The 14,586-nt window shown below is 36.2% G+C and overlaps 1 protein-coding gene across 1 annotated transcript; it reads left to right on the top strand.

The window, feature by feature from the left end:
- Positions 1–294: 294 nt before the first annotated feature.
- Positions 295–10,327, top strand: LOC104445751 (cysteine-rich receptor-like protein kinase 15). The gene is made up of 7 exons (XM_039313943.1): positions 295–1,216; positions 4,544–4,717; positions 8,530–8,651; positions 8,797–9,007; positions 9,251–9,488; positions 9,608–9,738; positions 9,969–10,327. Exons 1-7 carry the CDS (start codon positions 295–297, stop codon positions 10,325–10,327), a joined length of 2,157 nt encoding a protein of 718 aa, XP_039169877.1.
- Positions 10,328–14,586: the final 4,259 nt, after the last annotated feature.

The raw sequence follows: 14,586 nt of genomic DNA, 5'->3' as shown, positions 1-14,586 counted from the left end.
ACCGAAACATCATTTAAAACAAGAGCTTGCAAAAGCGAGAATTGCCAAGATTAGACTATTTGCGAAGTCGCGCCCTAAAGTAAAATCCCACCTTGATCCTCCATGGTTGGCTCATTGCCCTGTTCCACTAGCGGGGCAAAGATTTCAGTCAGAAGCAGGGGGGACCGGTCCCTGCGCACCACAAGTGATCTTAGATCTTTTGCTTTCTATATATCAAATTAACTAGAATAGGAGGGGTCTACAAACTTCACATCCATCATAAAGTTATACAAGACTTGCCGATGGACTCGTGGCATGCAAGTGCATGGAACGAATAGAATTGACAATGCAAATATTGTTGTTCCTATAATTTCATGCCGATCTAGCCATAGCCAATACAATCATCGATCCAACCATGAAATCTTGCTTCGCGGTCTCCCTCTCTCTCTCTTCTTCTTCTTCTTCAAAACTTTCAGTACTGGACTGTCGCCCGAATTGCTGGATTATGAATGCCCAAACACCACCCTCTTCACTCCCAACTCCACCTACCAGTCCAACCTCAACACCCTCCTCTCTTCCCTCTCCTCCGCCGCCACCAACAACACCGATGGCTTTGCCAACGCCACTGCCGGCCAAAACCCTCCTGACCAGGCCTACGGGCTCTTCCTCTGCCGCAGCGACATCAGCACCGCCACGTGCAGCGACTGCGTCGCCACTGGAAAACGGGATATCCGCCAGGTATGCCCCGACCAGCGAGTCTCTGTGATCTGGTACGAAAAGTGCATGCTGAGGTACTCGAACAAGTCCATCTTCTCCGTCATGGAAGTGACGCCTTCCTTCACGCTGCTCAACCTCTGGAACATCTCTGAACGGGCCAGGTTCAGGCAAGCACTTGGAAAGAGCATCAGGGACATCGCCTATAGGGCTTCAGGCAGCGCGTCGGGGAAGAAATTCGCGGAGGCAGAGATGAAGTTCACGAGCTCGCAGACGCTGTACATGATGGCGCAGTGCACGCCGGACTTGATGGAGTGGGAGTGTAACAGATGCCTCCTGTCGGCGATTGATATTCTCGAGGGGAAGCAAGGAGCGAGGACATTGACCCCGAGCTGCAACGTGAGGTACGAGTTGTACCCCTTTTACAACGTCACCGCCGTGCGGGCACCACCTCCTCCTCCGCTTACGACATCTGAAGGCCCCCTTCCGCCTCCCCTTCCTCCTCCCGTGACAACACCTGAAGGTATGTGGAAGTTTCCTTTTGCCTTTCTTCGGATGGGACACAGAAGGGACGAGTCTTTAACTTTTGAAACATCAAAACCCGGGATATAATCAATTTTAAGCTGAGTCTGTCCTCCCGTGGCTTTGTGCATGGCCTCGTCGACCGTACGATCTGAAGCTTGTCAAGGTATGAAAATAGTTGTTGCATAGAAGTCTGAAGATTGTAGAAAGGGTGTGACTATATCCGCCGGCTGAATCTGCACCTTTTGCCGACCCAAAAAGAGAGGGAAAAAAAAAAATCTGCACCTTTTCACTAAATTGACAATATTGCCCTTAACAGTTTCTGTATTAATGTAGTTTCATTCAGTTTATTTAAGGCACGCATGGCGATACTTCTGTTTTTTTATTTTTTGTTCTTTGCCTACTCGAAGTAGGAAAATGAACAAAAATCCGTTTATTAATATCAATTAATGTTTTTATTCCGTAAAATAGAAAAGTGACCAATGAGTAGATTTAGAATAGAAAAAAAAAATGGAAAAAAATAATTTCTTATTTCTAAGAATAACTTCTGGAAATAATTTTTTTTTTGGTTTTCTTTTTATTTTCTTCTTCTTCTCGCTGCTCATCGCCCTCCACCGTTGCTGTTCGCCGCCTATTGCCACGAGAAGAAAAGAAAAAAGAATAAAAAGAATAAAAATTTAAAAAATTGAAAGAAATTCTACGTTACAAATTGTGGACCGTACCAAATACATTCATGTTCTTCTTCTTGTCGAAGAATATATATTCTTCGTGGTTACTAAATGTATTATTTTAATCAGAAGTTGTTCCAAGAAATAGAAATAGAAAAATATTATTTTTTAAAAGAAAATATTTTCCAGAATAAAAATATTACCAAACATACCCTTACTTTCCTTCCTACTTCCTTCAAATTTAAATTTATTGCTATTTTAAGAGTAAAAACTAGTCCTATCTCCATCATGGCTCTTATAGCTGCTACCTGCCCATTCTTTGGTCACTTTTATCTCAAAATTCACTTTTTTGTGGTAAATTTGTTATTTGTTATTCTTTTTTGTCTTAATAGAAAATCAAGTCTCTGTTGTTTTTTTTTTTTTTTTTTTTTTTTGGTCCATAATCAAGTCTCTGTTTACTATATCAAAAAGTTGGCAAATGGTGAATAGATTTGCCTCTAGTTACAGATGCAGATGAGGAATTATCATCGATAAAAACATGTTATCCATCGTGAGCGCTTTTTTTTTTCCTTAGTTATTTTGAACTTTATTCTTATTAGATTTAAGTTTATTCAATATTAATAGGAAGATATATATGTTTGGACACTGGGGGCCTCTTTCAACGAAGAAAGAGGTAACCAGATAGCCATCTAGCCATTAATCGAGGAAGGGCTATGGTGGGGCTTGATTTGTCCCCAAGTGCAAAGCTTGATTATGCATGATAGAGTCTGCTGAGAGAGAGAATGTGTATGTTAAATTATGTCTCGAGCTTGAACTTGTGATTGAATTCTCAAAATTAAGTGTTGAGCTTGTACCCATTGATTGAAAACCTGACCCAATTGAAGTCCAGCTCATATTGTGTGAAAATGCAAATTTTCGCGCTATTAGAACTTGGTTGCAGACTTAAGTCTGGATCGAATTGAAAGGCAAAATGAACACCATAATTCCAGTTGGAGTCAAAGTCCATGTTTAAGTCTGGCCGAGGAATTCAAGCAAGTACAACTCATCGTGCGGCTCATGGGGTTAATGTGAGCTGGGTTTTTCAGAGAGATTTAAGCCCATGTGCTCCGGCAGCGGCCATAATTACAAGTGGAGTTCATCAATTCAATTACGGATAGAGCTCGAAGTGTCTAGTTATTTCCTTTTTGAATTTTCTTAGTGAGACCATGAGAGATTGTGAGTAAACACGATTGTGAATTCCTTGAGTGTAATCTAAGCGTGGAAACACTTGAGTGGTTCGATAATTGAAACTCTTTAATTCTACAAATTCATGGTGAATTTCTTTAACGTTTGTTCTCCCTATAAAATAAATACCGACAATTGAGTCATGTAAGTATTTGGTGTTTTTATTATTTGGTTGATTTCTCTAAAAATTTTAATGTCTTAGTATCTGGCGAGTATTTAATTATAATATTTGATGGCTTCAATGTTATTTCACAACAATTGATATCAAACCTAAGTTTAGTATTTCTAGAAATAGCATCTTTGTTGTCTGATCATTGTATGGAATAACATATTTGGGATCATGTTCGGAGCAAGAGCTGAGAGTGAGAAGGCCAATTAGAGGAGCAAGTAATGGAGCATTAAGATGTGTGCTCTCAACAATCCAAAAATCAGTGGAGGAGTTGGATAGTAAGGATGAGTTATTGAATGAAATGAAAGATGCTGATGAAGTACAATTGATGAAGAAGGAAAAGAGCATAATTTTGTTGATTCTGTGAGATAAGGTGTTGATTGAAGTGGTCGAAGAAAAGGTTGTGACGGCATTATGGGAAAAACTTGAGTCACTTCACTAATGAAGGGTTTGAATAATTACTTATATATATACTATATATAAATAAATGATGTTTATTCAAAATTTTTCAATTTAGCATGGTCAAAGGTACATCAATCAAAGCCCAGTTGGGATGAGTTTAACAAATTCAAGATGGACTTGGAAAATGTCAAAAATGCCTTTTCCAATGAGAAACAAGGCATAATGCTATAGACGGATTTTCTTTTGAGAACTTCACTAATACTCTTCTAATTAGGCAGATGATAAGTTCCCTGGAAATGATAAAGTCTGTCTTGCTCTCTATGGAGTGATAAAGAAGCAGCGATAATATAACATGGCATATGATGTGATGCAAGGTTTACAAAGAGAATTTTGAAGTAGCAAATGGAAGAGCCATTCTAAATAAAGGTCCAAAATCAAGAATCGTCCATGTTGTTGTTGCAATGAGGTGAGGAACTATAGGAATCACAGTTCAAAGTGCAAGGGTAAATGAGTTAAGGTGGAGTATGAGGTGATGATAATGTAGTTATCATAATAAATGATAGTTCATTATGCTCTTCCTTCAAATTTAATTTACATATTGATAGGTTATCAAATGGGATTTGTTCATCCTAGAATTTATTTTTCCTTCAACCCCCATCATTTTACTGTTACAGATGCTAGAATTGCAATTGAAGTTTAGAGTTTCTTGATTAAGCCTCTCCATTCAAGTATCCCAAGGCCCTTCTTGTGTGTCAAATTACCAATCTTCACACTTCAATCTTAGGTCTAATTCCAATATAGTTAAGCAGGGTGTTAGAATGTTTAAATTTTAACCATGCCTTCATCTAAAAGGCTTTTTAATTAGTTTGGCAATTGTCTCATATATGTAATGGCACCTGTGCAGGAAAAAGCAACAAATTCACCGTGATAACTATTGTCATTGTCGTTCCTACTGGAGGTGTAATGATACTTATCTTTCTCACTTGTTTGCTTCGAAGAAGAGGAAAGGTGACGTATGAAGTCGTCAAAGGAAAAAGTGGTAAATTGACAATTTGTCTTTATTTTTTTGCAAATGATCTATAGCATAGAATTGATCATATTATGATACTTCTTTATTTTTTGCAAGGAATTAGATATATAAATCACACAAATTAAGAGTTTGTTTAATATAATTGTAACTATGTTGTTCTAGAAATTTTCTGTCAAATATTGCAACTTGTAAATTGAGTTATGCCGACACTTAAATTTTAATGACTCATTTAACCATTCATTAATCGCATAAAAATTATGGATTAATTTTTAGCCCCTAACAAAACAAGGCATATGGACATTAGTAATGTTTGCACTACTAATATTAAAACTAAGAAAAATTAATTTAAAATTTTATTATTATTTATTATACTTTATTATTTAAAAATTATTATTTAAAAAAAAAAAAAGGAGGAGGAGCAGCGAAACTAGGGCTAGGGATGGGCCGGCCCAGCCTCTTTCCCTCTTTTTCTTTCTCTTCTATTGGTGTGTTGTTGGTAAGAATAGTGGGTTCTCGGTGAAGAAGGATGAGAGTGGGAAAGAAATAAAAAAATAGTAAAATAAAATAAAAGGAAAAAAAAATTGAAAAAGGCTGGAGAGTATGCCTTGTGCGGACGTTCGGGAGGAGGGGATTTGTAGTTGGGCTTAGGGCTTATGTTTAGAAGAAATTGGGCTTAGTTCAGCCGAGTAGGGAGCTCAGCCAGTCATATTTTAGGCTAGGTAACTATAATTGGGCTCGCTGGTTGGGCTGGATTAAAGAAAAGGTAATTTAGAAAGGTGAACTTGTGGGCCCGTATGCCTTATGTAGGAGTCTAGGCATTGAAAGGATTGGGCTCTTGAGCACAAACGCTATCGCGGCTCAACCTGCGAACCCTGGCCAGCGAGTCCGGGCCCAGCACGACCCGGATCTTTTTTAAAAAATTAAATAAAATATTTTTATTAAAAATTAAAGAATTATATAATTTTTATAAAACATCATTAAAAATTAAAAAGTTCCAGAATTTTTTTTTTCTAAGATTCATGAAAAATCTTTAAAATTGGTTTTTAAGTAATTTTTCTCTTAAATTGAGTGAAAATCATTGATAAAATTGAGCGCAAAATTGAATAAGCTCTTAGGGCTTTACTATAGGGCTTGAGTATTCTTAGAGACAAATGCTAGATCGCCGTTTGTGCATTTCTATTTCGATTGTTATAAGACTGCGAACTCCTAAGGTTTCCCCTTGGCCTAGTTAGAATTAGCATTTTTCTTATTTATTAGCCTTAGATTCTCACTTTACTTTTCAATTTTTGTAATGCTTTCATTAGTTGCTAATTATTATTTTAATGATTGTACATTCACATGATTACCACACATATTAGTGAATAGATTAAAAATCAATCCAAACTACCTAACAAATATTAGGTACCAAAAGGCACTAGTTGATTTATTGATATAATCAAGTCTCCGATCATAAATTCTTTGGTTTTGTAGGAAATAAGGTTTGCTCTCGTGCCTTAATCTCTTTTCTTAGCCAATCCCAATAACTAGTGTTGACTCCCTATTTTAGAAAATCCTTATAGTGTCAATTTAAATATCCCAACTCACTTGAAGTATGGACTTAGGAGAGCCCGCATCTAGGACGAGGGTTATAGGCCTGCCTTTTAGGCAATACCCCTAAACTTTTGTCTTTTTCCCTCATGACGAAAAAAGTAGGTCGTAACAAGTTATACAAACTCTAAAACTACAAGATCTTAAAATTGGATGAGACAACTCTATAAGCTTAAATTAAGCTACTACAACAATGACATGTTGGCTAAACATTTTATAGAAACTAGGTCGACGCCCTTTTTCATTGGTCAACAAGCCATATCGAATCAAACAAGTGGAGCTACTAATCCTTATTACAAGCTTTAATAACGTTGTATCTGTATTTATCAACGCCATAAGTATCAATAGTTTTTCTTCTAAACTTATTACTAGATGCCAACATACATTGAATATCATAATCAATTAAATGACAACCAGTATCAACTTTTGTTAGTATTATATGACTAAAGTTATATGATTCAGAATACTCATGCATACATATTATTGTTTCCCTTATTTGCACATCACAAGAGATGTGTCACTGTAATAAAATCTTAAAATAATGTTATCATGATTTTACATCAGTTATATTGTAAAAAAGAAAACTTATGTATTATCGCAAGACTATTAAAAAATATATAAATGTAGATATCGAACCTAATAATTCAGATCTATTACTAATTTGTGTTATCAGATGGGGATCACAAGAATAATGTTTCATTTCTATAAAATTGAAATTTAATTGATCACTTTTTTGGTGTCATATCATTATTTGACCCAAGAAAGAACCTAAAACAAGTCTACCAAGTATAATATGGCTTTTCTTTGTATGTGTATAATTTGGTTTACTCCAAAAAGCAAACGAGTAATTTTCTGTTATCTTAACAAAAGTGCTAGAAAAGGAAGTTTTATTCAAGAGTACATGCACACGTGTATTTTAAGTAAAAGTATGAGTATTTTACTCAGAAAGGTATCAATTTCAAATATGTAAATTAGTTTGGTGCAATTCAAGATTCCTCATTTTCAAGATGTGATATAGAAACCCATGCCAAGAAATCTTAGCCAATAGAATGTTTTTGTCAATAAAACAATGGAGGTGGCCATACATTCGTTCAAATTTCTTAGTCAATTGAACTCCATCTGTCATAAAATAGGAATTCTTGGATTCCTCTTTTTCATGGATAAGTTAAGCTTGTTCATCGACCAAGAAGAGACAAGATGTCCCACATCAATCATATATCTCAGGAACTCCTATACCTATTACTATAACAACTAGGGGGTGCACCAAGTCCATTTCAATAAGGAAACCAGCCAGAAACAGCTTGGTTGGTTCGTCTCTAACCTAGTACCCTCTATCTAGGCCTGTCCATGAATTGAACAATTTCTCAACCGGCTTTGAAGTTTTTGAAGAAAGGCGTCCAAAGAACATATGAGATCTAATCTTAGTGCTTTCATGATAGAAAAAACAAGTTTGGCCATGGTTAGAAGACTATCTATCAATTTTTTGAAATATAGGTAGCTTATCTTGTATAATTAACCATAATATGAATCCAAACCTCAGCACACTGAGTGAAAGCCAAATCATTTGATGCCATTCAACTCTTGTTTCTCTATTCCTAACAATCTCCCAAGTTGAGCAGGGGTAAGAATGTTACTTGAAGCAGCAGTGCAAGTATCTCTTGTCTTCCTAAGATGACCTAGGAAAAATTCACCACAAATAGCTGCCTAGATGATACCAAGTCTTCAGACCTATTATTAAGCTAGTTCCAGACGGAGTTAAAAATTAGATGGCCACTTCTGTAGTTCAGAGAAGAACGGAATCATGAACTACTATGCTTGGGTATACATCTGACAATATGCCATTAGGAGGCCATGAGTCATACCAGAGTGACATAGATTTACCATTACTTGCCACATAATGAGGCCTCAAAATACTCCTATTCTTTAACAATTCCCTCCAAGCTAAGGTAGCATATGCACTACAATTAATAGAACTAACACTACCCTCAGCCTTAAGGAAGTGATCATGATACAAGATTCATCTTATTACTTTGTTTCCTATAGCATTGATGATTTTGTTTGTTTTTCCCCCTCCATGACCAATCAAGAGAGTAAAGATTGCTTTGGGGTAGGGGGATGCAACCATGTTAATCTAATCTAGTCCTCTTCATTGTGACAATGTTCCCAAGCATTGATGCCACTAAGAGCCATTGTCGATGTAATTTGATATTGAACTTGAGTTGTTGGTAATGCAGGTGCAAACGAACTTATTACCATGGAGTCCTTGCAATTTGACTTGGCTACCATACAAGCCGCAACAAATGATTTCTCTCATGAAAGCAAGTTGGGTGAAGGTGGATTTGGTGAAGTTTTTAAGGTACGTATTACATAATAGTTAGAAACAATCAAGAATGCTTTACATGTGGATTGAACATAATGATGTCGAAGAAAAAGAGACATTAAAGCTTTTTAAAGTTAATTTTTAAGAAGTTGTAACAAGGAATTAAATGATAAATATAAAGGGTGGACTTCCTAATGGACAACCAATTGCGGTGAAGAGGCTATCTCAAAGCTCAAGACAAGGTGATGATGAATTTAAGAATGAAGTTCTATTAGTCGCAAAGCTTCAACACAGAAACCTTGTACGACTACTCGGATTTTGCTTGGAGGGAGATGAAAAGCTATTGGCCTACGAGTTTGTGCCAAATAAAAGCCTTGATTATTTCTTATTTGGTATGTTACAATTTAACTTTCTTATGTGCAAAATGTATAATTTGCTTGAAATCAAATGTTCAAGCTTTCACTAGCTTTGGAAACCTTTGGTTTTTGTTCTTTCAATTGATTATAAGTTTTTCTTGGCTACCTTTGATGAATGAGATTAAATATATTTTGGTATTGTGTGATGAGTTTCGCCTTGAGTTTTATTAATAGGTGCCCCATCCTAGCATATTCATGAATATTAGTGCAATGATGCAGATCTCGAAAAAAGGGGACAATTGGATTGGCCATTACGTTATAAAATAGTGTCTGGGATCGCTCGAGGAATGCTCTATTTACACGAAGATTCTCGTCTTCGGATCATCCATCGTGACCTCAAATGTAGCAATATCTTGTTAGACAGTGAAATGAACCCGAAGATTTCAGATTTTGGCATGGCAAGAATTTTTGGAGTTGATCAAACTCAAGCTAACACAGATAAAATTGTGGGGACTTTGTAAGTCTTATAAATGCCTTTGTGATTGGATGATGGACTTGCTCATTTATCTATTCAAGGATGCTACATGACAACATCTATATTTGCAATATACATGTGGCTAATGTTCATTTTTGCAGTGGTTACATGTCTCCAGAATATGCAATGCATGGAGAGTTCTCAGTGAAATCTGATGTTTATAGTTTCGGCATAATACTTCTAGAGATGATTTGTGGCAAGAGGAATAACTACTACCACCAATTGGATGGGGGTGAATATCTTGCTAGTTATGTAAGTTTCACCATTCTCCTGCAACAAATAATTACACCGTGCTTTGCAATTTTGGTAAAGTGAAATTGAAAGTCCTTTGTAAAAACCTAGCACTTTAACCTACAGAAACACATAAGACTATTCTCCTATTCCTTAGTCTTATATGGTTTTATGCAAGATTTAGATGTCTTGCAAGATGAGTCATCAAATTAATGCGACAATCCTATGAAGATTTTCCAAACTTATTCTTGCAGGCATGGAATCAATGGAGAAAAAGCACGCCCTTGAAAGTGTTGGACTCGGCTATCATGGATTCAAATTCAAGAGATCAAGTGCTTCGATGCCTGCACATTTGCTTACTATGCATTCAAGAAGATCCGGTTATTAGACCCACCATGGCAACTATAGTTCTCATGCTCAGCAGTAATTCCATTACTCTACCATCACCTCAACATCCAGCCTTCTTCGTCCAAAGTAGATCACAGAGATTGAGCATCCCAATGAGAGAGCTTGAATCAAACGAATATGCTAATAAGACTATGCCTTCATCGACCAATGGCATGTCAGTTACCGAATTGTACCCCCGGTGAATGGTGGCAAAAGCAAAATCTTTCTTTATGGATGGTCTCACAATGAGATTGTGTGGCCTTGCACTGTGATTTTTTATGAACCATAAGCAAAAATCTATGTATTTGGAGAATAAGCTCTTAATTGCTCAAATGGGGTCGTGTGCATTTAAAAGAAGACCCTACACATGTTATCCATCATAGTTATTATGATTCTTCTAAGTTTTTGTTACTATTTGAAGCTAAATCATACATCAATCCCCCATAATTTTGCGCATTTGTACATTATTGTGCTCTATAAGGCTCAATTTTACTCCTCTAGTCTAGACTAAATAATGAAGCGTTGATTGACCCACTAGATTGTATATTTCTTCACTTATGAAGCTAGTTGGGCGTTGGTGTTGTTAAAACCTATAGGTGCTCCATCTCTGATAGGTTTTTTCTTGGGCACTAATCAACTTGGGTGGGATTTGCGAATGCAAATCTTGTCTAGCCCATCTCCATGAAATCCAAGTTGTCCACCATTATCGTGAGGTCAATTACTTAGCAGACTTGAAGCCCTCTCTTATAATTGGTTGCCCATCCCATCTTAGCCCTTTTAAGCAATCCTTCATCCATAAGCCTTCTTTGTTATTTGGAAATCATTAATTGAAAAATGAAAGCGATCCATTTCCCAAAAAAATAAAAATAAAAATCGAAAGTCTTTGTACTCTTTGATAGTGTTTAAAGTTCAAGACAAAGACGAGGATTATCTATTTGCTTTATGAATGCACTTTCTCTTACGAAATTAGGAATAATTTATTTCAATTGTGTTTTATGACCTCTTTGATTGATTGATGTAACTTTTTTGTTAGTCATCACGGTATTTAATTATATTAGCTCTATCAATATCTTTTCATGGAATTAACTGGATGAGTGTCTAATTGTTATCCTTCCCCAACAATTCTTGGCGACGGGTTTCGCAAAACCCTCACCAACGATGGTCATTGATCTACAAGCCATCTAACGAGAGTTTTAAACCGATTTTGACTCTCTCTTTTTGTATAGTTTTGCCAATCACCTATCGGTTTCTTCTAGTAGTGTTAGCTCATTTACGTAACTATAACAATACCTTTTTTAAAAAGGACTTTGAAAGGAAGACGGTGAAGCAAGTTTGCTCATGTTGTCAAAGTGTTGCGTTGAAGTGTTGGTACATAACTTGTTCAAGCATAAGATAATTAAGAATCAATTTACATCAAATACACTTATCTTCTCATAGTATTTATTAATTTAATCAGTTATCCGTTTTTAAATTTCCTAGTACCCACTTGACTAAACGTTCAAGTATTCAAACATTAAAAGTCACTTGTGGTATGACCATACCAGCTAGTGATGACAGATTTTTGGGCAGCTTGAAGCTGAAAAGCCCTCAAGGATTTTGAGAGAAATAGGGCCAAGAAGATGGTCCGAGTGTATTGGGCGTGAGATTGCTTGGCCTTCCACATTTATTTTTTATTAACCGTAAGCAAAAATCTATTTATTTGGAGAATGAGCTCAAAACTACTCAAATGGGATCGTGTGCATTTGAAAGGGAACTTTGCACACATTATCCATCATAATTATTATAATTCTTCTTAATTGTGTTACTAATTAAGGCTAAATTATACATCAATCCACCGTTTTTTCTTTTTCTGTCAGTCATACTCTAGTTCTATTTTAACTCTCATTCTCATTCTTTTAGTCTTTCTTTTTGCAAGGCGTGAGAGTTGAAATTTATACATGAATTTAAATCATTCACACCCCAATCTCTTGAGAAAATGGGAATTCGAACCCCCTCCTCATTCTCATGTGAGAATGGTGGCTACTGAGGCAAACTCCGGTGATTTACATAATTCCTTATAATTTGGTGCATTTGTACATTATTGTGAGGCTCAATATAGCTTCTCTTGTCTATAATCAAATTGAAGTGTTTGTTACTAACCACTAGACTGTTGTTGATACTTAAATTTTGTCTGTTCATTTAGGGTTTAAGTGCATAAAAAATTGGAGATTAATTTTTAACCTTAAAAAAAAATAATTTTTATTAAATTTCACAACATGTTTTGCATTGATAATAATATAATTTTTCTAAAAAAATTTAAACATTTAAAACTTGTCATTATAATTAACGAATGGAAGCAAGACCGGGTCGAGTCCAGGTTGGCCCGGCTCTTTACATTCCCTCTTCTCTTTCCGCACAGGCCGGCCTGTTTTCTCTTTTGTTATAGCTCACAGTGTGTTAAGACTGGCTTTTGGAGGTCATCACCAAGCCAGGTAGGGCCCCTACGATCGGGTGTTGGTTCCTTCTTTTATTTGCTGCATCTCGCTTGATTTTAAAAGAGCAAAGCAAGCTCGATTCTTTAGTCCTCACCCACGTCGGAGCCAAACGAGTCGGTTTCTCTTTGTTCGGCTTTTTTTTTAAGTTTGAATGTTGCTTGCTGATTTCTCTTGAGTTTGGGTGTGAGTTTGAGCTACGAGTAGGTCCATATTCACTATCCAACTCACTGCCCACTACATGTTCGAAGAAATGCCTGAACAAAGTCCATCCAATTTAGTCTCGAATTCTGACTTGTTTAAGAGGCATTCGAATTTTTTCTGTTCAGTGCAAGATTGTTCTTGATTATTTAGTGCTTTTTCAATTAAAAATTTCGTTTCCATAAGAGTTCAGATCTCTTAAAACTTTCCGTTGCTTTTGCCTGGTGCTTTGATATTGTCCTTCTGAGTATTCTTGGAGCTGTGATTGTAATGTTCAGAGGCGTTGGTCTGGTGACAAGTTGGTGGTAAACGACGGTGAGGTTTCGTATAATGCTCCAGGTGGCCGTCCATAAGCGGCGCTTTCTTTTGTTCATCCCAAGTTTTGATAATTAAAATTTCACGTATTCATGTTTTGGGGGCTGAAGTTGGATCTTGTCAAATTTTGGCTTATTTGAGCTTAGTGTGTTTTGGGTTCTGGATAAGTTAGATGGGCTTGTTAAATTAGATTTGGCCCGAACTTGGTCCGTTGGGATTGGGCTTAGTCAAATGCTAGAGGAATCGGGCTTAGTTCTATGAGTTGAGGCCAATTCGTTTTTCAATCAATTAAAACCTCTTAATGTGTGAAGCCCATTTCGTGTCCTTCAGCCCAGATTAGTGTGACCGACAAAAGCCCATATTCTGGCTGAGCCCCAAGGCCCGGCCCTCGTCCCTATTTTCAGAATAAAAAATTATTGTTTATAAAATATCTTTAAAAATTAAAAATCAAAATATAAAAAAAAATCTGAATTTTTTTTTTTTTCAGAAATTAGGAAAAAAAACTTAAAAATTAGTTTTTGAGTAGTTTCCTCTTAAAATGTGTGAAAATCTTTGATAAAAAATTGTGTTTAAAATTGAACAAATTTTTAGCGCTTTGCAATAAGGTTTATTTATTTATTTATTTATTTTTTAAGATCAATGCTCTCGATTGCGCACTTTCAATATATTGATTGTGGTTTTCCTTTAGCCTAGTTAGGAATGGCATGCTTCCTATTTTGTTGCATTAGATTTCTGCCTTTCATTGCAATTTATTTAGTTTTTCCTTGATTGTTGATTGTTATTTTAATGATTATGCACCCGCATAATTGTGTCACATATTAGCAGATTAGTTAAAAATCAATTCATATTGCTTGACAAACATTTTCTTGAAATGAATAAGATTATATACCAAAAGCGTATTAGTTGATCAAATAATGTAACAAAGTCATTGGTGCTAGATTTTCTAGTTGTGTAGTGAAGTATACTCTTGTGCCTCGCTCGATTTCTAGCAGATCGTATAATGGTCACTCCTTATTTGAAAATCCTTATAGTGCCCATTTGACTTAACATCAAATACTCCAATGTGGAGTGAGGTATGAGTTTAGGAGAGCTTGCACCTAATCGAGAGTTGTAGACTTGCTTTTAGGCAATATCCCTAAACCTATCATCCATTTCCCTCCAAACGAATATGTTAGATCGCAACAATTGTACATATTTTCACCTGTGAAACTAGTTGGTTTTCGGTGTTGTTAAAACTATACCTATAAGCCGTAGGTGCTTCATCTCTTATAGGCTTTTTCTAAGGCGCTAATCAACATGGATGAGATTGGGATTTGCAGGCCTTTATTGCGGAATGCAAGTCTCGTCTTTCCCATCTTTGGGAAATCCAAATTGTCCACCATTATCATGAGGCTAATTAGTTAGCCGGCTGGGTTGTCAAGACCTAGAGAATTGAAGCCCTCCCTTTGTAATTGGTTGTCTAACTCACCTCAACC

Source organism: Eucalyptus grandis, chromosome 5 (genome assembly GCF_016545825.1).
Source record: "Eucalyptus grandis isolate ANBG69807.140 chromosome 5, ASM1654582v1, whole genome shotgun sequence".
NCBI lineage: Eukaryota > Viridiplantae > Streptophyta > Magnoliopsida > Myrtales > Myrtaceae > Eucalyptus > Eucalyptus grandis.
This window is presented reverse-complemented; position numbering and strand designations above follow the sequence as displayed.